Below are 20902 nucleotides of genomic sequence, written 5' to 3'. Positions count from 1 at the left end.
TTTAGTAAATTGCAAATAGAAATAAAGGAGATTATGATTACAGGGTTACATAAATGAATACTCGTAAATGCATTTCACAAGTTCAACGTTTCTTTATTCTTTATAGTTCTCTGGATTAAAACTTCGTGTAATCTACTTGCAGCATTGGAATGATATGCGCATTTAGAATATACAATCTCATGAATTAAAATCTACTAACTTAAATAACATATTATCATAATTTGGAAGAGATTCCGAAACAAATACACTTTTCATAAATAAATCACTATTTAGCATGCTTCGTCGTTCCAATCATTGGCTAATCTGTACAGTGGACTGTATCCTGAACACGTCATCTGGACAAAGACGAACTTGCTTCCGACTTTCCACTTACGGCGGATTGTAAGCTCATCATTGAGCCCCTAGCAAGAAATATACAATTGTATTTATTCCATGAATAATACATAAGTTTATACAGACGAGAAAGTACCTGTAGTGAATCGAAGGCAGCGTTTCATAGAAATACATAAGTTGCGCTTTGTGACCACTGATAGATGGGAGAAATTCTCCCATATCTTCTTGATTATGCCATTGTAATACGTATATTCCTGCTTCTTGCATTATATGAGATCCCTGTAATCACGTATAGGCGAAAGCATTAATATTTGTACTTAAATATGCATCATACTCATATTTATGAACGTAGAAAGACCTGAATACTCTCGCCGTCATGACACACGATACTTGGTTGAACCTTAATGAAATGTCCCTTTAGTTCCTTTGTTCCTACCAATTCTGGGTTCTCATCCGTAAGTGATTCTAAAAAGTTTACAGATATGTACTTGTTCGAAAGTGAAAAACAGAAGAGATGTAATTAAGATGTAACTTTGCAGGCATACCTGAACCATCTTTATTAATATCTGTAGCTTGGTAGAGTACAGTAAACATTGCATTGTGTCGCATCACATCGAAATCCCATGTTAAAACTGCTCCTGGATCATTGGAATGAATGATAACACGGTGAATCTGCCCACGGCTTAAGCTAATAGAGTGGTATAGATTTTGTTCTTGTTCACCGAACGTGGTTTCTAAATCCAATTTATAGAGATGCTTCGGTACAATTCCCCCTTCGCTGATGTAAGACTAAAATTCATAATGAAATGTATATTAAATACGATTATGTAATGATAATATAGTAACATTTCTGGATATCCACACGTGGAATTTCTCATACACTTTACAAAAACCTGCTGTGAGCAGATTTCAATGCAAAGGTATTGAATTATCTTTAATTTAGAAAATTGTAAGCAATAAGACGTCAAATACTTCGGGTCCTAATTAGAATTTTGTGGTTTAAACGAGTAATGCTAACGTATAACAAGTGCATTTGAGAATAGACGTGGAGAAGTGTATAGTTTATGCGAATCACTATAAAATGAGTGCGAAAATGTATTACTGCAAACAGTACTAATATATTGCACGAGTGGTACTTTTTGTGACTGTATGTAAAACAGTGCAATACTCTTATTGTACCATCATCTGAATAGTATTCGAAATATTACTGGTTCGAATATAACAATTCGAGTAAGGATATTTTTATTAAAACAAAACAGAACAAAACATCAAATGTCACTACAGCCTCAAATACATAAAACAAAGATGTAGAAATTCTTACGTTATTAGGAGTTGCGTCGAAAATATAAAATCTTCGAGGTACCATACCGTAAATCTCGCACACATTGTCCTATTCGTTAAAATATATTATTTTTCAATATATAATTTAGTACTCCTAATAATATGTACTCTAAAATCAACACCACTTTTAATCCACGTAAATTAAACGGAAAAAAAATGATTGAAAGTAATTAACATAAAAATTTAAGCAGCACTTTGTTCTTTGATCAGCATAATTAATAATCGTCTAAGGGAAGAATATTTTTTATTTTGTAGGTATACAATATTAATTTGCTTAATATTATAATTGTTGCACTTACCTCAGACGACCCTCCGAGAAAGTCTGGTATAAATTCTGGATTAATATATTCACTGAGACTACCTGGACCTTGTTCTTGGTAATTAGTGCCGCAATAAAATATAAACTTCTGTCTCGTATTTTCATCTGTGTATCAAATTAAAGCATGTTATAGTATTTCAATGAATACTCTTGCCACAATCATAATAAATATCTGATATATCTAAAATTCTTTGCTTACTTATAAATGTACTAATTAGGGTCCATAAAATAGGGAAACATCTAGGCGCTCGCATAATTAGAACTCGACCCATGGTTTCTGGGTAATTTATTTCTACGATTTCTATAATGCGTAGTAAGGCCTGTAATAAAAGATTATCATAAACTGTTCTTCACTTAAATTATATTTAACATTTCATACCTTTATTCCAGGCCTCCATAAGTGGCGCATATTTAACCCTTCTAAATCTATTAATAAAGACCACTGTGAAACTGGATGGCCAGAAGTAGCAGTTGCTTCTTCCATTAGAAGAAGTCCTTCTTCACAAATATGTAAAGCCTATTACAATATTACCAATTATGTTTTCTAACATATTTTGCAGTATTTAAATAATGAGAAAAGAAAATAACTTACTAATAATAGTAAATCGTCTTCTCCAATGGATTTTAGTAATCCTTTCACATCCATTTGCCCTAATCTTAAGATATATAAGGGTCGCCCATCTAAAATAAATTTAGAAAAGATTAGATAACTGATTCATTTTTTAAGTTTCAATCATTTATAATACCTTTATCAAAATGGTGCCAGCCACCAGGAAAATAGTCTTTCACTACTTGTGGAACTTCATACTCTTCAAGAAGTTTGTCAATTTGATGCTTTTTTCGCCAATGTAGCGATTGCGTTAGCATTTCTCTCGCTTTTTCAACTGAGAATTCGGTGGCTCTTAAAAATCTCAAAAGTGTCGCGTCAGCAGGCACCGAATTTCCTCTTAATTCTTTCATACTTTGCCATAATTGAACAAATTTACTTTCTTGAATCATGTCAAGCTTCCCTAAATATCTCTCTATATAATCTGAAGAAAACTGCATTTCTAAAACAGTATGTAATCTTCAGTAAGCATTTTCGCGAATATCATACACAAGAATATAGGAGAAGAAGCATTATACCTCTATTTTGTAATTTATTATCTGCGTGAAGAAATCCTTCTTCAGCGTGAGCTGACTCATTTTTCACATCATCTCTAAATAGACAAGGTAAAAAATGTCTAGTGTTTAATATAGCTAAATTTATCTTAAAATTTTATATTTGAAAAATTAATAAACTTACTCTTCACCCTTTGCAGAACCTTCATCTACATCCTTCCAGGGAGGAACATAGATAATACCTTCTTGTTTTAATTCATTTATAAAGTACTCAATAATTTCCTTACCCTGTAATGCATAATTGAAAATATAAATAAGTGAAAGATAGAAGCTATAAAAAAACCTATCAGAGTTTCAAGTAATACCTTTGCTATATTTTGAGCATACTGTTTCATAGCAAATTTTTCCATTGAATTCTCAAAACCAAAGAAATTCCTAATATCTAAACTTGCAGTTTGTTCAAAGCATGTCCATTCTGAATTTTCAGGATGCACCTACAAATATTTCATATTACTAATGTCTCATTTACGAGTATTCAAATATTATATGTATAAAATATAAATATTTGTGCTTACAAAGTATCTACATTTTTCTATGACTGTTACTCTAGATGAAAAGCTTTCGTTGTATGCTTCTATTTCTAAAATGCAATTCCTCCTATCCAAAACATTCTTCTGAATGAAGTATACAAAATCAACACCAATTATCTGTAACAAGAAAATGAAATAGCTACTTTCTGAAAAACAAACAGTATCATACATATTTTCAAAACAATAATTAATTACACACTTTTTTTAAGATATAAGGTGCTTCAACATTTAGTTTGCATCTTCTTTCTGTAACTCTTATTGCACCATTCTTACATTCTTCGTCTGAAACTACTTCACAACCAACGAAAACAGGAATTTGTGGGCATGTGGGAAATCTACGTTCATATGCCTAAAAACCATATAGGGAGAATTAGAAACAGCACATAAAGAGAATGATCGATTAATTGAACCTTTTTCCATATGTAATGTTTGCCCTATAGTTGATCCTTCTTGAGAGTAAAATGTGGTTTGTGCTCTATGTTTTATGAATGAACACATTCTATTTATAAATGATAATATTATATTTTTATCATATACAAAGTTTACTACTGTCAATTATATACAATTGATAACAAATAATGCGAAATGATATGAATAGAAATGCTTAAGAAAAAACCGTGAAAGTAAAGTAGAATGCACGTAATGAACAGTACTGTGAAAGTAAGGAAATAATACACGTAAACGCACCATCATCACGAGTGGAAAAGGATGCTTGTACACCCGCACAGGCGATTGGTATTGTTGAACCATTTTTTTTTTTTTTTTCTTTACAAACTGTCCGCTAACTTAGATAACAATGCATATAAGAACTAGAATAATTTAACTAATTTAATTGAATAGAACCAATCAAGTGCATTAACTGACCGACGGATAAACAAAATTCCAGGTTATCGTGAGACAATTCCTAATTCTTTTCTCGTTATACTAAATCTTTCTACTACTGCATTTAACGCTTAGGAAATATACAGGAATGAAGTACCGAATACCACGCAAATTATAAACAAAAACTTCGTATAATTGATACTTTGCATTGTAATTATAGGCTACTTTAGAAACAAACCAAACGTCATCTAAGAAACTGCACTTTATTAATATCGTGTCCTAATAGATGACGTTAGTGCAAAGTGGAACGCAGATTACTTTCTTATAGACCGAGTTTTTCTTATTTAATCATTGAATATATATAGTATAGATCTATCATCTAATGCATTTTTGTGTCACACAATTCTCATCATTACAAAAATTATTATAATGTTCGTAACAACAAATAATTAATATTATCCTACTATATTCTTGCATAATAAATTATTACTACGCAATTAAAAAATAATAATCCTTTCTTCCTTTTTTGGCGCCTTAAATAGCGCCCCCTATATCTTGATTCTGTAAATTTTAAGTAGTGTTAAGATTCCGCGCCGAATCGATTACCGTATCAATTCTTAACAAACGAATAAAATTCTTAGAATCGCAATTAATTCATCTGTAATCACAGGATAGCAACAATATGCAAAACTCAGGTATTTATATCATTCAATTTCTCTCTAAGTTGCATTAAATATCGGGGTTCACTTCTGCATAAACAGGGAACATAAACGTTCGTAGTACAGATCGTATTAGATAACTATTGTGTTAAATAATAAGATCGTAGTTATTATTGAGTAAATCAGCCAGGAAATTTGTGTATTTTTTCTATCCCCATTTTTTTGGGAGCTGACCAGGCTCATAAATTTTGGAAGGCCCTTGGAGCAGGTATTTATTGGGTCCTAAAACCTTTTTGGAAAAAACAATTTCGGTGCAGGTCAGCTAGCGCCCCCCCACTCCATCTTCTAGCGACTGATTTGCCACTTATTAAAATTAAGACGTCATTCGTTCCGTGAACGTCGTCGCGTCGAGACGTGTTTTCTGTTCGCGAATATTTGAATACGTGTGCCTTATTTATCGATATTTAGTAACGTCTAGTGTTTATCACTACTCTTTTGAACTCATTGCTATTACTTTTACATAGTATCAGTATATATTTAATTAAAAATTCAGTTAATATTTCGAGAAAAATTTCTGTTGTCCCGGTCTTTGATCATACATTATTCTACAAGCTTTTTTTTATTAAATTAGTGTTCAAATATAGTGTTTTACAATAGATTTCAAATTCAGTTTTTACGTTTCCGTGCTGTGATTGTGTTTTAATGTGATTTGTTTGAAATTCGATGGATTGAAGACGAAAACGAGACGAAGGGTCAAGGAGATTTGGCGCGCGACGCCATGACAGTTGGCGGATTTGAATTGGCTTCCGTGGAGACATCCCCTGAGTAATTCGTCGAGCCACCATCATCCCTCTGTAGATATTAAAGTAGGTGATGCATGTTTATGATTCCTCCAATCACTTAAAGATGTAAAACAAATAGTCCTGGTGACTAGTTGTATTTTTATTATTTTACGATGGTAATGACTACAGATACAAACTGTACTCGAGTGTTAACATTTTTCTGCGTGCTTCCTAGCTCAGACTAGGACCTTTCTATTCCTCGCTTTTTTTCATTCAAAGGAATGTTTTATTTGAGAATACATAAATATTAAAGATTAGAGACACTAAAATAAACCTTAATACAGTAATATAATAGAGGGTGTAATGCAAGTATAATAACGCATAAAGTAATAATAAAATAACGACTATATCAGTAATATAAATAGAAATAATATTATATAGCAAATAAACCGAAGCAATTGGTGGCAATTCAGCCAGAGTAGGGTTGTTATATGTTCATTCGTCCATTATTTCTGAATTTTTTTATTTTTAAAGACGTGTGTGAAACATTTCAGTCACAATAAAGTTTCGAAAATTCAAATCAAAATTTGAATATAAATTCACTGATAAAAAAGTTTGGTAACTCGTTTTATTTTCTTTGTTGGCATACAGATGTCGCCACATAACCTTTAAAGTGATAAGATATCACAGACTAGATATCCTCGTATTATCTTTAGATAAGATTCTCGTTAGCTTATCGATTTTTCCCGGTACTAAACAAGCATGTCATATATGACGTATGAACGTCAGATTTTCAAGGAATAAATATCACAATGTTTTAAAATAGTTTGAAACGCTAGAAAGAAGTGAGACAGATAAAAATGGGAATAGGTAAAAGTCAGTTTACTGAGGAAGAACTGCAGGATTATCAGGTAGTTAATTCAGATCTAAAAGAGCTTCTTGTCAACTTGGGTTAATATTATTGTATGTTGTAGGATCTGACATATTTTACCAAGAAAGAAGTTTTGCAGTAAGCATACTTAAGTTGTTAAACTAAAATATAAGTTTCATTTTGCTACTTATTTTTTAACTAGATATGTTGTAAGTGAAGACTTTTGTTAAAGTTGTAGTCATTTCTTATGAACTACTGATTTGTGTATTAAAATGTTGCTTTCACATGACAGTGCGCATCAAAAATTTAAGGCTCTTGCTCCAGAGAAAGTTGGTCACAATAGAAATGCAAAACTTCCAATGTCCAAAATCTTGCAATATCCTGAGTTAAGAGTGAACCCTTTTGGCGACAGGATTTGCAAAGTGTTCAGTTCTAGTCAAGATGGGGATTGTACCTTTGAGGATTTTCTGGATATGATGTCTGTTTTTAGTGATGCAGCTCCAAAAGCTGTAAAAGCAGAACATGCGTTCAGAATATTTGGTAACATTTTATATGGTGTTTAATGACTTTGTCCTATAGCTTCCTAGAAATTTGATGACTAAATAATGTATACTGTGTATAGATTTTGATGGTGATGATATGCTTGGGATTGGGGATTTGAGACAAGTTGTAGATAGACTTATTGCTTCTCACAGATTAAGTGAAACAGATATGCAGCAAGTTCTGCAATACATACTTGATGAAGCAGATTTAGATGATGATGGTGCATTAAGTTTTGCAGAATTTGAGCACATTATTGAGAAAAGTAGTGATTTCTCAAAGTAAGAATCATGTTAATCCTCTGATAAAACTTATCTTCACTGTATCATAAAATTCTGTCCTCAATTTAATTCCTGTACTTGTTTGCAGGAGTTTTCGTATACGTTTATGAAATATTAAACACTCTACAAAAGTATTAAATAATGAACATAAGACTGAATATTGTATTAGCATTAATTTTAGTATAATTAATAGGCCTAATAATTTTTAGTATAAAACGAAATTATATATTAAGGTTTCTTTGTGGCCTAGCATTAATGTGGACTGAAAGTATTATATTTAAACCTTTATAAGCACAAACTAAAAATAAATAAGTAGAAAATGATTATTAATGAATGAAATGAATGTATGTTATTACTCCTGTAGTGGGTTGTAAGAGTATCATTTTTAGTTTTCCAATTTTTATGAAATATTATTTAGAACTTACCTTTCAAATATGCAAGGAATTTGGGAGATGGGTTGTAAAATAAGAATTTTCTTAAATATTTTATTTTAAATTTATTGAATCAAGTTGATATTATTTGCAATTTCAAACGGTAATTTGTTAAATAATTTGTATTTATTCTAATCATTGATTTTCTGGAGATCACTTTATTATCAGTTTTATTCTCCTTAGTTTAAAATAGATAACAAAATTTCTTAAACATTCCTAATGCTATGAAAATATCATTTGTTGACAATAAAAATTTAAATAAAAGATATTTATGCCTGCTTCTTAATTTCCATTCATGGAATAGAGTAAATTCGAAGAATAGTGAGGCATTAACTTTCTTTACAGTTACTATAAGGTGTCATTATTATTATTATTTTAATCTTTTATTGATAGTACAATTGATATAGAGTAGTAATTAAAAAATTTGGTAAATACATAAACAGAAGGAATTTGTAATGTATGTACAAGATGATTCGTCTAATTTTATCACATGAAATATTTTCTCTATTTTTAGAATAGTAAAGAAGATATATTAAACATTTTTATTTTGAGGGAAAGTTTTAAGTTAATATTAAGGTCATCTTTGAAAATGATAAAAATGTATTGCTTGTGTTCCATTGGGACTATATTACAGATTAACAATTAAACGATAAATAAAAAAAAACGCCGAAAAGAAAATATATACATAAATAAATTGAAAGTACAATTAGTAAAAAGTTAAATAGTAGAAAGCACAATTTCCAATTCAACTAGCTATACATTTTTAGATCGCAAATTTTGTTTCAACTTCTGATAATACCTGCAGAGCCAGGTATTTACCAAATTCGATATCATACAATTTTCTCTGTCCCTGAATCTTGCTAACTAAGAACGCAATTAAAAAACAATATACAAATGAATGTTCACTAACAAAGAATAAAAAATCAAAGAACACAAGTGCAACGTTTAGTTATTTTTGTTGGCGTTGAGTGTTACATCCAAAGGTTCGTCAACATTATGCGGAGGACTGAGTTCTTGTTGAGGCAATTGGTGGAATAACGAAGAGATCGGTGTATGTCGCGGTGGCCCCTTTACAGTGAGGTCCATCTCAGCTTCTTGGGGCCTGTCTCTAACACTTAAATTCGTATCCCTTTCAACCGGGCTTCCGCATATCCTTGGCGGAGATCCACAACCACATTTCATTCTATCTGGAGATTTCTCACAGGACAGCGAATACCTGAAACATAGTATCCTATTTTCAATCTTTAATCCTATCAACAAGAATCTCTTACTTTAGTATTCTAACATCTCCATAATTTTCCCAAAGTGGCAAACACATTAGAACCCAAAACTCCACAGAGATCAAATTCCTACACCACTTTTTCTACCACAGTTCTTCTATTTACAATTAGTCGAACACTTGAACAAATACCAATAGATATATCAAAGGGAAAACAGACTTGAGTTGGTCCTCAGGTTGGACCCAACGCGATTAGAAAGGAAAAGGGGGCGTTAATTACCCATGAGGGGGTGGAAGAATTCTGTAATCTCGGCACACGGGTAGAGCAGGGGTGCCAGGAATTTTGTCGGTGTTTCCCGATGAGAGGGGTGGCCCGTTACTAGTGGCAGCGGTCGATGGGGGTTGCGGTGGTGGCGGTGGTGGTGTGGCCGCGTCAGGCCTCTCCAAGGACGCCGTTGGTGGTGGCCTTAGGAGTAAGGGTGCCGCGGTTCCCAACCCCAAACATCGCATCCTCCATGCGTCCTGTAGCAGCTGCAGTCGGGCCTGTTTCCGCCATTTTGCTCGGCGATTTTGGAACCATACCTGAAACGACGAATAATTGGGCTTATTTCTTGCTTATAAAACGCAATTGACGTAAGAAAATCGCATGGGAATTAAATTAAGGGAATATTTGTAGAGGTTTAGATTTTCTGTGGTCTTCTGGGACTCTGGGAAACTGAATGTAACTTTGGTTTTCTATGAGGGGGGTAGATAATACTTTAAACAATATTTTAAAGGGTGGTAGGGGAGTTTAAATAGAGCGCAAACTATCCTAGGATGATTTTAAGTAGCTTTTGGAAGTTTGGTTAGTGTAATTAGTTTGGTAAAATTGTGAATATTGACCTGAACACGGGCTTCTGAAAGTGAAATTCTAAGGGCGACTTCCTCCCTCAGGAAGACGTCTGGATAATGTGTTTTCTGGAAGAGAGACTCCAATTCTTGAAGTTGTTGTGGAGTGAAAGTTGTCCGATTGCGTCTCTGCTCAAACATAATTAATAATAATTAATAATCATTCGTTGGTATGTAATTATCTTAGATATTAAGTAGAGATTATTTTCCAAGATCATTTAATCGTAGTACGATTCAGAAGCAATCAATACTCCCGTGTGTGAAGTAAAAATTTAATTGAGATCTATAAATGTGTCGAATCGAGGTATTGAATTAGTAGTGTTGATTATGATAATTGCGATTCACTGTGAGTTATACTTTTACTTAATAAAATGAAAATTGAATAAGTTCAGATTCCATTTTTCCATCATTTCTAATAAATTTAACATGATCACTAAGAGTTACGTTTAAAAATGTTGAGAGAAACACTTTACATTAATTTTGAGTACTCAAAAGTTCAAAAATTATTACAATTATTACACAGGCGTAGACATTTAAAACTTATATTAACAGTGCATTACATAGCATTCCTGAAATGCTTGGCCTGACCATGTCAGAATATTCTACTTGCACATTTCTCTTATACATTTCTCATATTATAATAACTGGAAGTTTAGCTCAAAAGAGAAAGGTGTTTTAGCAGTGAAACAAGTCTTTTCGCGTAGCTTAACACTTTTACTATTAACAATTAACCAAAATACGTCATTGAATAACTAAACACTGATCCTAATTGATCGAATATAGTTGCTCTATTTCACGATTTGTCATTTTTTCACTACATGTCATTATAATATTTTTTATGGCTTTCTTTTAAGTGAAAAATGTTAGTATAATTTTTACTGTCATTTGATTTGTGACAACTATAATTAGTAAATTATAATTGTAAGTTTGTTCTGCAATTTCTTTAAGTAATATTGTAGTGTTTAGTAATTCAGAGAGAATAATCAGACACACGGCATTCTTTCGTTAGCAGAATCAGTGGAATATGTTAAACATAGTCAGACAAGTAGTTTAAGAATATCTCTACCGAAAATGGCTGTTTAAACTATATTGTAGTGTTTAATAATTGAAGGAGAATAAACAGGCACACATCAGACATTCTTTCGCCAGTAGAATAAGTGATATATGTTGAATATAGTCAGACAAGTCGTTTAAGAATATCTCTACCGTAAGCCCACAATCGCTATTAAATACATCGCTTAAAAAATTGGTATACACTAATATCTAGGGCACATTGACACAATTTTTAGAATTCATGAAACTTGTTCTATAAAACTATAGCAAAGTAGAAACATCTGTTTGTTAACTTGTCTGTTCTGCCCCAGAATTTCTACTTACAAAAACTCTAACATCAACTCCAATACTTTCTAGATTCAATCCACATCTTTCAATTATCTAAAGACTCTAAAACAACACACCCCTTCACAATAACTTCATGAAATCCCAAAAGCAAAATTCTGTTCTATCAATCAGAATAAACTTGTACAAAAAAAAGGAACGATCCAACTAATCCATTCTGAATCAAATTCGACACTTCACAAATAAAAGGGGGTGGAGATAGGCAGATACAGATGTGCACCAAAAATGCGAGGGAAAAAAGACACACGGCAACGCGTACACGTAGCTACTTATAAATCGAACATTTTCCAAAGTTTCCAATTCAAACACGAGAACTTGGCGCGAAAATAAAAGGGAAAGCAAAAAAGCGAATAAAAAGAAACGTACACTGACCTGACGACGTCTTCCGAACATATATTCGGTGAGCAGGTCAGCCTGAGGACCCAAGGGTGATAAATACGGGCCTGCCATCCCTTAGAGCCTCGAAACTGTTCGCTAAAACTATCGTGGGTGACGTACAATGACGATGGCTTTTTACTCGCCTCTTACTTTGGTTCCCCAAAGTGTTCTCACTGCGAGAAGAGAGCCGTTTTATCGTTCTCGATAGACGACACCGAGGAAACTGAAGTCTCCTTTCGAGAATTCACCCTCGATCAAGTCCCGAGTTACGTGGCGGAACGGGGGTGGTTTGTAGGCGACGGGATTGGTTCGTCCCTTTCGGGGGCGGTGCCACCTCCATGGAGATAAGTACACACCCCTCTTGTGGAAAATTCACTAAATCGTACCGCGCAGAATTTTTCCTCGGGAGAGAGAAAGAGAGAGGGCCTGAGGGAGCGAGGGAGAGACGAGTACTTAATTTTCGGTTTTCCCAAGATTTTCCCTCGATTTTTTTTGGACCACGCGTTTCTTAAATTCATTTTCTTCTTCGCGTGCGTTGCGAATTGCTTTTTTATTATTTTCTCCGATCTTTGGGATCTTTTTGGTCTTCGATTGTTTTGAGAAAATATTGATTTGAAAAATTGGGCATCTTTTTTTGTTAGAATTTTGGCGTTTTTTTAAACATTTGATACATGAGTCTTTATTTTAGAAAGTATTTGACTTGTGGGGGTTGAAGGAAGTGTGGGAAAAGTTGTCCTGGAATTGGAGCATTTAAAAGTGATATTTTTTATAGAAATTATCTTAATGAGACTTGCGTTTTTTATCTCAATCTTAATTTCCTTGATATTCAGATATTTTTTCATCCCCTATTTTAAATTCATTTTGAAACAAGAAGGATGAACTTTTCCCCAGTTTTAATCAAGTCATGACTCAAGTTAAAAAACGAGTCTTACAAACCTAATTCCAGAACGTATAAAAATTCACAAAATATTGAGCGAAAGAAGCCAGAAGCAAAACGATGAAGCTCCAGCCACCGAGGATAGGACCACAAGGAATCCAAAATAGAATCTCGACGTTTCCGATACCTAACAAATCAATTTCATATTAATAAAATCGGCAAAGCCTCGCCATCGGTGTCCTGTATGAGTGCAAGAAACCGAAACGGAACGACAAAAGGTGGAGAGCCAGACGAGAGTGGGATGGCGAGGGAAAAGAAAATGAAAAGGAGGATGACGTTGCAGTAGAAGAAGCTGAGGATGAAAATGAAGAAGTAGAAGGAGCCGAGAAGGAGGAATATGAAGGAGAAGCAGGAGAGGGTTGGTGTAACATAAGCCAGAAAGTGATGCTTGGTATTCGTATAGCGCATCAGACAGAGGCACATACCCCGAAGCCATGTAATTCATTACTAAAGCAATCTCACCCTGCCCTATCTCTGCCCCTCTCCTGAACCCTATCCCAGAGCCCTGCACCACCGCCAACCCCCTACCCCCGGCTCAGACGGGGCGCGCGCGCGCTCGCGAGTGAGCGAGCGAGCGAGCGCCTCGCGTTATAATATAAAAAAAAAGGAAGAGCCAGCCGGATGAGGAAGGAGAAGGGCCCCCGAATAGAATAGCGCCCCTGACGACAAAACAAAATGAAACACAAAGCCGTGTTTTCATAATTAAAAAGATTGCATGCACTGAGTACAGTTCTCCTCTTGCTCTCGCTTTTTCTCTCGTTGCCGTTCTATGCTCGCCTCCTGCACGGAGCCTTTCTGCTCGCTACGCTGTATTTCTCTTTTTCCCTTTCCATCTGATTTTCTCTGTGATTGTCCGACGAGCCTTTCTTCCTGGACGACGCGCGCCCCCCCTCTCTTTCTCTCTCTCTCCCACGCTGTGTATCTCTTCCACCACCCCCCCTCGTCACTACCCCCCGCCTCTTTGCGCCCTCGCCATTTTAATGATCCAGATATTAGCGAAATATTTTCATATTACTCTCGCCGCGATTAATCGCGTTCGCGGGTGCTTTTCTTGCGAGGGATGACCGATAACGACCATTGTTCTGTGCCGATTTTTGGTAAACTTTGACAATTTGGAGTGAGGATTTCAGTTGGGGAATTCTTTTTTGGGGTGTTGAGGGACAGAGCTGAGGGAATGAAGATTTGGTTTCACTGTGAACTTGTAATTCTACTTTGCTGTTGTATAAATTTACTGAGGTTGCACCTAGTTTCATAAATGTCCCTTCTGAGTTCAATTTTGAACCATACTTGAAAATACAATCGGTGAGTTGAAGAACAGTACAAGTCCAAAATTAACCATTTTGAAATAATCTCGAAATTATACCTAGACCCCAGACACAGATATGTAGAATTCATAGAACTACGCTTTGAGATCAGATATCTCAGAGTATGGTGTTTGGACTTGTACTGTTCTTCAACTCATCGATTCAAGTCTATTATAATAATAATTGTATGTCAAAAAATCCTGAATCTTGATTAAAGCATTAGAAATATCACCTCTGCCCTTTGACCCTTTGATAACAAGAGGTTACTATCGTTTGATCTCTCACATATTCTAATAAAAAATGAGAGGAGAGAAGCTATGAGGGAAATGCATTAGAAAAGTGGGTTAATTGTTGCCAAAGTCTGGCGCATTCTCATTTGCCATTCACTCTATGATCCACTTTTTTGTTTCACTGTTTGTGGTCGCAAGATACATATGCATTCATCGAAAATATAGTTGCACGTGGAATTATACGTCAGATCCGCCCACTTATCATCCCTTAATCACGTGCACCGCGAACGTGTGCATGTAGTGCGTGCACGCACACTGACGTACACGTATTCGTGTTATTCCTTTTCTAAATTTCGCTCGGCAATACCTTCTTTTTCCCTAAAAAACGTCACAGCTGGTTCACAGTCCAAAAAGCTCGGTCGCTTTGCAAGTGCTCGCTATCGCGCTTTTAACAATTTTGAAAGTGCGATTCGACGTTTATCGAAACTATCGACATGAATTTTACTCAATCGTGAACTGATTGAAAGTCTGATAATTTTATCTGTAAATGAAGTTTCGTGTGAAAATACTGTATCGTAGAGATACGAATACGATCGACAATATAACGAGGTTTTCAGTATATTTCTGTTTTTCGTTTTTAGTATTTTATGATTGAAAAAAGACTAGAGGATATAGAGAAGATATTTTCAATTTAATTTTTCGGGATATCACCGGTTCACTGACGCCCACTGTGAGCGTTTATTGTTAGAAAAATGATTGACTCGAAGGAAATTAAATTCAGCGGCGAGGAGGTTGTGAATAGATTGAGTAGTGAGAAGAAGCAAATAACAGGATTGTGGGATCCATTCATTGGACAGAATGTTGCCGCCCAGGACCGCCCCTACCATACAACCATTACCTTTTATTAATTCACTACCCCTGCCGAAATCACCGCGCCATCCTTCGCATTTCTTTTTTCTACCCTCGCCGTGGGTACAACCCTTAACCCCCCTGGTCTCGTTCGGATCCCTTGATCTTTTTTTCCTAAATCTGTTTAGATGCTTGTTTGTTCGATCACACGACAAGTGGCGCTAATAATACCCTCAGATTGTTTTTATTCATTCATTAATTTAACATCAAACAGTAGACTTTCATTTATTTCCTGAAGATTTTTCAGTAACTCAGTGATCAGTATTTTAATTATTCAAGTATTCAAGTGTTCCAAAAATTTGTCTTCTTTTGGAATCATTTCGAGGAAATTCCAAAATCGTATTTTTGAAACTTGATATAGTTTCTTGTCCTCCAGAGTAATACCGAATCAGCGAGGTACTGATCAATGTAATTGCAATCGAAAAGTTTAGTTGGTATTCGATTATTTGGTCTAACGGGGTGACCTGTAGATCTCTGCCACCCCCCGCCCCTGTCCTGTCCGATGCCCTTGTCATGACTGTTTCCTAAGCCAGACGATTACTCATCATCCCCCGACTAGTTGTACAACAGAACGACTACACTGACGAGGTTATTTTAATCAACGAAACCACGTCCTCCCGCCACCACCTCTGCCCCCAACCCCTTACAACAAGGGTGCACATGAAACCATACTGCTACCAGGGAGATCAACAGAGAACGAGCCAGACAACCGGATGTTATCATTTCTACAACATTTCCATTGTATTCACCACCTCATCCCCGGAATTTATGCCTTTATTTCCACTCCCTTCTTGCGCCCTCCTTTGACTTGCCCTCTTTCTCTCTCCTCGCGTTTCAAAATCGCGTTCATTTGCATCATTTTTTAAAAGCAATTTTCCAAATGTTGCGAGAAATGCTGTTCTTGAATCGCGGATAAAATGGAAATATATCTTTCTAGAGAAATAATTTAAAAAATAAGGGTTTGTCGCATTGTTCTGTTTAGAATTGAAAATATACTTTCAACATTTTTATTTTCTTTCAATTGGATCGATACTTTTGAGGAAGGATTCTGTTGCTTGTAATAGGTATGTTAGTCTTGTCCTAGTTACCATTGGCAAAAAAGATAATAGAAGCAGTCTCCAGAGGGCCTAAATCTTGCTGCGAAATTTACATTAGGTTGAAGAAGGAAACAGATTGGGAAATTATTTCCTCTCCTATTCTACTTTTGGAATTATTCTCTTCTCAAAACCATTTCTAAATGATACTCCTTCAGAATTGAATCTACGTTCAAGTATCCCCGAAAATCTTGAATCAATGCTACAAGATTAGAAACCACTAAAATTTCCATGTCATATAATTAAAGTCAAAGTTCTTCGAAGAGTCTCATACACCAGAGACTCCTTGCAAGCGCAGTCGACCGCGTCATTTCGTCGGTGCATCGTCGATCAAACGACGACCGAGTGGATGGAACAAATTCAGTTTCCCTAATGCTCGCAATTACCCTGTGAACAGGTCTCGCGAGCGCATCAACAGCCGCGGTATATAATTTTGATAAGGTAAAAGAGATAGAAGGGGGTAAGTCCTGCGGAGGCTCATCCAATCTTTGTCAGCAAAATCACAAAGGTTTTTTTTAACTCGTCCCTCTCGAGCTGCACCCCTCTGTATGCTACCAGTACCAGCACCCAACATCAGTGCTAGCACCACCGCTGCCACCAGCACCGCCACCACCCGCCCACCCACCACCACCACTACCTCCACCACCACCACTGCCGCCACCACCACCACCAGCACCACCTTCTGTAACAGTAAGAAGAGGGTAGCAGAGGAGGGAGCAGCAGCGCTGGTACTGTACTCTATTCATTTATACATTAACGTAGAGCCCTCTGCAGAAGGGCTGCGCAGGCTCGACAGGAGAGGATGGCAGAGAGGCAGACTCTCGAGGCTCTCCTCGGGCTTCCCTCGAATATAATGCGGCCCAGTCCGACGTTTTTATGAAATGCATAAATAAACGAAGGCGAGGGACGATTCTTCGTTTTTACGGCGAAAGGAGATTAAAAATCTCCGCTTTTGTCCTTCGGCTTCGGCCCACCCCATCCCTCTGCGCCACTTCGTCGACGCCATCCTGCTCGCTGTCCTTTCTTCCTCCCCGCCCGCCAGTGGCCAAGGAATTCTCTTGTTCCTGCGAATAAAGCGAAACGACGATATTAAAATGTCTGGCGACTGCGTGCTTCTAAGTGACCCTTGACTTATTAGTTTGCAAATCAAATATTTCGGGGGGTTTTTAAACATTTAACTATGGGCGGACAATTTTAGAGAACGATGACTGAAACTTGTTGGTGCGTGAAATATTTATCAAATTAGAATGGCGTTAATTATTGTATAGAAACCGGGGTGAATAATTAGGGATTAATTTGGTAGTGTTCGATGCACTCGTTTCTCGATTGAAAAGAGATGTGTGATTTTTAGAATCTGAAACTAGATTTCAGAATCAAAAGGTTGACAGATGCGCGGAGGATCTCGAGTAGAATGATAAAGGTGCTTGACTCTTCCACCCTTCTCCTTATCGATGACATCAAAAAGTAGATCATTCTCTCCATGCTGTTAGAGTACTTTCATTATAGTTTGGTGAATGGAAAGTTAGTCACGCGTGAAATGTTAATTAATTACAATGTAATTGAACAAAGTGTATCAATTACTAAAAAGATGGAGGCTTAGGAAAAAAGGGTATGGAGAATAAGTGGGGATAAGTGTGCCTTTAAAGACAATGGAGTTGGAATGATCTCAAAGCTATCTGTCGATGAAGAAGAACACAACCCCATTTACATGATACATCGTATCCTTGCATCCCTTCGATGTATGCTGGAAACTACCCTCTAATGAACGTGTTTAATTAATCCGACTGATAGTTGATTATCTCATTAAAGCGTTTTGTAGCTTCTAATTCCTATAAGCGAAATTAATTAGGTTTGCTTCTATCACTGTGATCATAAAATTATTCTGTTGCTAATTACAGAAATTCTGCTATCTTCATTTATTTCCTAAATTGTACTATATAAAGTACATAACTATTTTCATAATTGTGACTCTTCATAAGTTAAAAGTTTAGAAACTTTAGCAATGAGTGCTTCCAGTCGACCGCCATTATGGAGAATCCATTACAATTTACTTACAATATTTTCTTATCATTTTATATAGACAATGCTACGAAATGGTATTCAAAAAATTCTCATTTTAGAAACACCTTGTGTTTCATATTCCTCCTCAGTTTAATATCGATGACTCCAGAAATTGCACCCCAAAATTAAGATATTTTGGAATAGATTCTCGGTCGAAAGGAAACCCAAGTGGTCATCAATTCCACCGATCCCTATCGTTAAAAAAATCACTGTCTCTCATTCGAAATCTGCCGAGAGGAAACCATTTCCATTAAGCGCACTTTTGTGACGGAGTAGCTGATAAAAAAAAGGGAGAAAGGGAAGAAAAGAGGCGAGGAAAACAGACGGGCAACCCTTTTTCTTCATGATGCGACAATGCGGCCCGTTTATCGAGTCTCTTTTTAACGTCATCGAGGCGATTCCGAGATGCATCCACGGGAGTGGCGATGCGAAAATCCACGCATGGACACCTCTGCCTCCTCTCTTGCCTCGTTCTTCCTCCGGTTTTGCATAAAAAAAGCTGCAAAAAGGGAGGAAAAAGAGCAGGACCGGTAGGTCGAGGAGAAGAAAAGACATGATGGCACGCTACGTGCGTTACGAAAAAGAATCGGCCAGTCATTGTGCTGCGAAAGAGGAAAATACACGCGGCGTAGTTTGACGTAACTCCTAGGGTCTTTCGTTATTTCGATATTTGCTGTGTTGAAGATACAGTTTCCTTTTTAAGTGGCTCCATTGCGAGCTGGAAATGTGAGGACGATTAAGTAGAATAGGTCAGAATATAATGAATCTTTCTTTACCCTTCGATTTCAGGATAATAGGAAATCAGCTACAGTCTACAGAGATTGATGTACCATAGTATCTTGTATTGTCTTCATGCAGTGACCCCCCATACTGACACCAGCCATGGGTTAATATCATGTTCTCCCATAAGTCCTTTTCGTAATTCGCGCAAGTTTCTAACCGAACGAAAAAGACTTATGGGACAACCTAATATCTTGACAACAGTCATCAAGACGATCTCTACCAATTCAAACTCAATATTCCAAAGAATCAGGACCTGCTCTGTCTTAAAAATCATCCCCCTACAATTCTTGAGCTAGTCCCTCAGACAACCAACGCGCCCGAGTTTTAATCATTCCATTCTACCGCCAAGTCGATTAACCACCACTTCGCCGTGCCAAGTCGAGGAAATTTTCTCGTTACTCCTCGATGTGTATATTAATCTTGCACCGTCGTATTTCTCGCCGCCTTCTCTCTCTGTACATACATGTGTATATAAATATCTCCGCAGGAGAAAGAGAGAAAACACCAGAGGCGAGCGCGATAGTGCGATACGCAAAACAAAGATATACACGCGTAGGAGAACGTACAGAAATGATGTAAACCCATACACGAAGAAGTTATATAAATATACAACGAGAGTGAGAGAGAGAAAGAGAGAGAGAATGTGTGTATGTGTACACACGTAAGTATATATCTTTAGTTGCGGAAGATAGAGGAAGAGGGAGAGGGAGAGACAGGCGAGGAAGGGGAGAGAGGGAGAGAAAGAGAGAAAGGTGGAAAGGGGTTGACGTCGAAACGAACATTGTGCGCACGCCATAACGTAGCAATAACAGTGTTCCATTATATGTAGGTAGACCGGAGGAGGGGACGGGAGGGAGGGAGGGAGGGAGGGAGGTGGTGGTGAGATTGCAAAACATGCCTAGATTAATGTTTTCTCATTCCACGGACCGCTTGTACAACGGGTACACCTCCATTCCCCCTCGCTACTGTGATTCGTTCGCCAACCGCTACCCTTCCTAAGCCACGTTTCCACCCCAGAATTACGGTAGCTCTGTCGCGTGACAATGAAAACTACGAATTGCATTGCGTTTCTACCTTTCCATAACTACCCCTCCTTCTCTACCCTCCGCCTCTACCTTCGTCGGACGCGCTGTCCCTCTCTTCTTTTCTTACTGCTCCTCCCTCGGAACCCCTACGCCTTTCGTCAACGCTTCCTTCAACCCCTCTATTCTCGTTTTGTATTGGTGCGTCCGCTTATGAAGTCACAGGATTTCGATGAGATTTTTGGGTGTTGTAACCCATCGACGCGCGGGTTTTCTTTTTGCGACGAACCTTGTTACACGACGTCGCGCTTTTTCACTGTGTTTCCGATTCTCGAGGGATTACATGCCAGTTTCATCAGTGTTGTGAGAATTTTTGTTTCATTTTTCTACGCTTCCGCGAGGCTCTTGGATGGTCCTGAGTCCTGGTAAAGTTCCAAGAAGACTTCTAGCCAGCCTAGTTACGGCTAGAAGTCTTTGACGGGTTAATTAGCATACATATTACCAGTGATTAGGAAACAGGAATGTTTGTCGCGTTTGGGTCATGGTACCACAGCTATCCGACGCTGCAGTAGAATGTATCAATAATAAAATCCCCGAAGTATTGTGATA

General features: G+C 36.8%; 3 protein-coding genes across 5 annotated transcripts; 1 reads left to right on the top strand and 2 right to left on the bottom strand.

The window, feature by feature from the left end:
- Positions 1-68: 68 nt before the first annotated feature.
- Positions 69-4792, bottom strand: Retm (real-time). Its single transcript, XM_076383480.1, has 15 exons — positions 4372-4792; positions 3884-4033; positions 3670-3801; positions 3460-3588; positions 3279-3382; positions 3119-3192; positions 2740-3042; positions 2586-2674; positions 2373-2510; positions 2193-2313; positions 1974-2098; positions 879-1122; positions 692-798; positions 470-612; positions 69-401 (listed from the first exon to the last, which is right to left on the bottom strand). Exons 1-15 carry the CDS (start codon positions 4432-4434, stop codon positions 332-334), a joined length of 1992 nt encoding a protein of 663 aa, XP_076239595.1. The 5' UTR covers positions 4435-4792; the 3' UTR covers positions 69-331.
- A 1907-nt stretch (positions 4793-6699) lies between these two features.
- On the top strand, positions 6700-7937 carry LOC143182244 (calcium and integrin-binding protein 1). Of its 2 annotated transcripts, none has more exons than XM_076383135.1 (5): positions 6700-6858; positions 6922-6956; positions 7111-7358; positions 7441-7639; positions 7728-7937. In XM_076383135.1, exons 1-5 carry the CDS (start codon positions 6808-6810, stop codon positions 7747-7749), a joined length of 555 nt encoding a protein of 184 aa, XP_076239250.1. In that variant the 5' UTR covers positions 6700-6807; the 3' UTR covers positions 7750-7937. The 2 variants fall into 2 exon arrangements, with proteins under 2 accessions (XP_076239250.1, XP_076239251.1); XM_076383136.1 differs by having other exon boundaries at positions 6737-6858; positions 6922-7027.
- A 578-nt stretch (positions 7938-8515) lies between these two features.
- Positions 8516-12133, bottom strand: LOC143182366 (uncharacterized). 2 transcript variants are annotated; one of them, XM_076383324.1, is made up of 4 exons: positions 11948-12133; positions 10172-10306; positions 9570-9871; positions 8516-9286 (listed from the first exon to the last, which is right to left on the bottom strand). In XM_076383324.1, the coding sequence occupies exons 1-4, from the start codon at positions 12023-12025 to the stop codon at positions 9016-9018; spliced, it is 786 nt and encodes a 261-aa protein (XP_076239439.1). In that variant the 5' UTR covers positions 12026-12133; the 3' UTR covers positions 8516-9015. The 2 variants fall into 2 exon arrangements, with proteins under 2 accessions (XP_076239439.1, XP_076239440.1); XM_076383325.1 differs by having other exon boundaries at positions 11942-12025.
- Positions 12134-20902: the final 8769 nt, after the last annotated feature.

This window comes from Calliopsis andreniformis, chromosome 8 (genome assembly GCF_051401765.1).
Source record: "Calliopsis andreniformis isolate RMS-2024a chromosome 8, iyCalAndr_principal, whole genome shotgun sequence".
Taxonomy (NCBI): Eukaryota; Metazoa; Arthropoda; class Insecta; order Hymenoptera; family Andrenidae; genus Calliopsis; species Calliopsis andreniformis.
The sequence above is the reverse complement of the archived record's forward strand: the minus strand, read 5'-3'. Positions and strand labels throughout refer to the sequence as shown.

Coding starts and splice junctions, on each gene's coding strand:
- Retm (XM_076383480.1), bottom strand. CDS start 4,434: ATGGTTCAACAATACCAATCGCCTGTGCGGGTGTACAAGCATCCTTTT. Junction 3,589..3,669: donor TAGAAAAATGTAGATACTTT/GTAAGCACAAAT, acceptor AAATATTTGTAG/GTGCATCCTGAAAATTCAGA. Junction 2,675..2,739: donor CTGGCACCATTTTGATAAAG/GTATTATAAATG, acceptor AATTTATTTTAG/ATGGGCGACCCTTATATATC.
- LOC143182244 (XM_076383135.1), top strand. CDS start 6,808: ATGGGAATAGGTAAAAGTCAGTTTACTGAGGAAGAACTGCAGGATTAT. Junction 6,957..7,110: donor ACCAAGAAAGAAGTTTTGCA/GTAAGCATACTT, acceptor TTCACATGACAG/TGCGCATCAAAAATTTAAGG. Junction 7,359..7,440: donor ACATGCGTTCAGAATATTTG/GTAACATTTTAT, acceptor TACTGTGTATAG/ATTTTGATGGTGATGATATG.
- LOC143182366 (XM_076383325.1), bottom strand. CDS start 12,025: ATGGCAGGCCCGTATTTATCACCCTTGGGTCCTCAGGCTGACCTGCTC. Junction 9,872..10,171: donor TTTCAGAAGCCCGTGTTCAG/GTCAATATTCAC, acceptor TCGTCGTTTCAG/GTATGGTTCCAAAATCGCCG. Junction 9,287..9,569: donor ATTCTTCCACCCCCTCATGG/GTAATTAACGCC, acceptor ACTATGTTTCAG/GTATTCGCTGTCCTGTGAGA.